The sequence below is a fragment of the Fulmarus glacialis genome, unplaced genomic scaffold (genome assembly GCF_000690835.1).
Source record: "Fulmarus glacialis isolate BGI_N327 unplaced genomic scaffold, ASM69083v1 scaffold26732, whole genome shotgun sequence".
Lineage (NCBI taxonomy): Eukaryota > Metazoa > Chordata > Aves > Procellariiformes > Procellariidae > Fulmarus > Fulmarus glacialis.
The window spans coordinates 20614-23129 of NW_009198863.1; the positions used below are offsets into that span (position 1 = coordinate 20614).

The 2516-nt window shown below is 37.5% G+C and overlaps 1 protein-coding gene across 1 annotated transcript in view; it reads right to left on the bottom strand.

Moving 5' to 3' along the window:
- The window catches only part of OPN3 (opsin 3), a gene marked incomplete at its 5' end in the record, with an annotated part of 5483 nt that extends 3549 nt beyond the window's left edge, over positions 1 to 1934 (bottom strand). Inside the window, 2 exons of the mRNA XM_009573059.1 lie at positions 236 to 487; positions 1615 to 1934. Of these exons, the coding sequence (XP_009571354.1) occupies positions 236 to 487; positions 1615 to 1934 (572 nt within the window). The remainder of the gene's footprint in view (positions 1 to 235; positions 488 to 1614) is intronic.
- Between the last annotated feature and the right edge of the window lie 582 nt (positions 1935 to 2516).

Consider the following 2516-nt stretch of genomic DNA (forward strand, 5'->3'; position numbering starts at 1 on the left):
CTTTTATGTGAGTGCTCATGTGTGAATTCAGACATTTAAAATCCAGTTCCTGATAGGGTAGTACTTTAAGCACCATCAGGGATTTTAATTCTACTAAATCTTTACCATTTATCCTAGCTGTTCAAACTAAAAAAAAAAATCTAGGCTTTACAGATTAAATTAAATCCGATCTAACCTCCACAATTGGGGCATAGGCTACTAATTATTCAAATAAGAAAATCTTTAATGTACCTACCTTTCTACTCATGAAGATATAGATGACTGGATTATAAGCAGTGCTTGACTTGGCAAAGAAAGATGGGATGATAGCTACTGTTGGAGTTACAAGGTTGCTATAGCCGTATGTTACCAGAAGGGAGACCACTGCATAGGGCATCCAACAAATAAGGAACGTGGAGATCATTAAGAAACACATTTTAGCCACCTTCTTTTCATATTTTAGAAGTCTGATCACTTGAACAGTCTGGAAATCTTCCACACAGCGAAGCTGTAGAAGAAAGAGATAACATGGTAAAGTAAAATATCTCTCTGTTTTACTTGAAACTGAATACTTCTAAGTTTATTTGTAAGTAACTAATTTGCCAATTTAGTTTTAGGCACAGACACTATACACCTTATCTCGTGAACGATAATTCTTCTGGAAGTTTACATCATGCTTCCCAGACTTTTACTGATTATATTAAATGTAAAAATACGATCCGAGGAGAAACAGAATAGCAAATCTACTGGAAAACAAATAAGCCACTGATGTAACAAAACATGCTGCACGTATAAGTATCTTAGAAAACCAACTTGCCCTCATCCACTGGCATAAGCAAGTTCAGTTCACATTTAGTGGTCCTTTGACTAGTTAGACAATAATTTAGATTTGTCTCATCAGCAATCTTTAGAGAGAAGAAAATTTCATGAATAGATTTCTCTGTACTGCTCTGCCACTTAGTTTGTTACCCTGAAATTATGAAATCTCTATTTAAAGCAGAATACTAGGCAGCAGGTTCCCAGTGTCATGTGAGTGCATCATAAAACGAGGAAAAGAGAACGCGAGCATTCTCTGTAACAGTGATCAGTGCCAATATTGATTGTGCCAATACTGTTGACCACAAACTTGAATGGGCCTAGACTACTTACCCACAGAATACGAAACATTAACACTTTCTGACACTAAAGATCTGAATTAAAATGGGTTGCCTTAACATGGAATTAAGGCAACCCATTTTAACAGGGCTTAATCTCCACTTGGAAGAGTTTTACAGGGTTATCTTCTCAAGAGTTGCAAAGAGGAGAGAGGGAGTTCCTTAATCAGAAGAACTGCAGAGAAAGTCTTCTTTTCCGCGTTTCAAGGAGGATCTGATGTGGATTAGTGAGCATAAGCAGTTCCCTAACCTGCCTCCCAGTAAAACTACACAACAAATAGATCTTGGTAGCTCTAGATTGGTTCTCCTCCAACCTTACATCCTTTCTAGTGGTCCCTGACGTGGATGAACATTAAACATTCAAAAGTTTGAATAGGAAGTGAGAGTGCAAATTTAGGCTCTGATCCAAGCTTAATATATAGCATCAGCAATTTTCACTGAAAATATTACATTAAGAGAAGTCTTATTTGAATCAACTTACCATTCTTACTGCATATAGAATATGGCCATAGCAATAGGCCATGATCCCAACAGGTGCTACTAGACAGCTAAGGAAAAAAAGGAGCACAAAGGATGTATCATTGGGGTCTTTTGACTTCCAGTCCACTGAGCAACCTAATCCATGAATTTCCAGTGTGTATCTGTTCCAGCCCAAAAGAGGTGCTCCAGTCCAGGCTAATGAATAGAGCCAGATGTACGTGATAGCCCGCCAAGACCACGAGAAGTCAATCACTTTTGCATGGACTACTCGAATGTAGCGTTCATAGGCAAGAACAGTGAGAGTCATAATTGAAACAATTCCTGTAAGAAAAAGAAAAGAAAATCTATTAAATCATTCACAAACATTGCAAATTGGATGGAAGTCCTCTTGACAAATGTTTCCTTTGCTAGCAGTTAACTCAAAATCAGCTAGCTCATATTATGAACCTAACACCAATAAGCTTTTTGGGTCACACCCCACTACTCACTAACTACTAGCTCAAACAGTATCACTAACTTCAGAACTACTCAGCGTAAGGTGCTGGAATCTGACCCATGATATCCTACTTCTTGGCCATCATACAAGAGAAAAAGAAACCAACCTAATACTTTTTCCTAAACGTTACTTCATTAAGCAAGAGATTGTGCTACAAGGGGGTTTTTTTGTTGGCAATTGTGGGTTTTTTGGTTGTTTGGGGGTTTGGGGTTTTTTTTTTGGGGGGGAAGGGTGTCTAAGGGTTTGGTTTTTGTTTGTTTTTAAAGAAAAAGCTGCTATATAAAATAATTAGCAATAACAAAATGTGTTAGAAACCTAGGGAATTCAGAGTTGAGACTGAAGTCAAAGAAAGCCTTCAACAACTGAAAGCATAAAATGCACCTTTAATGTGAACAAAATTACTAGGA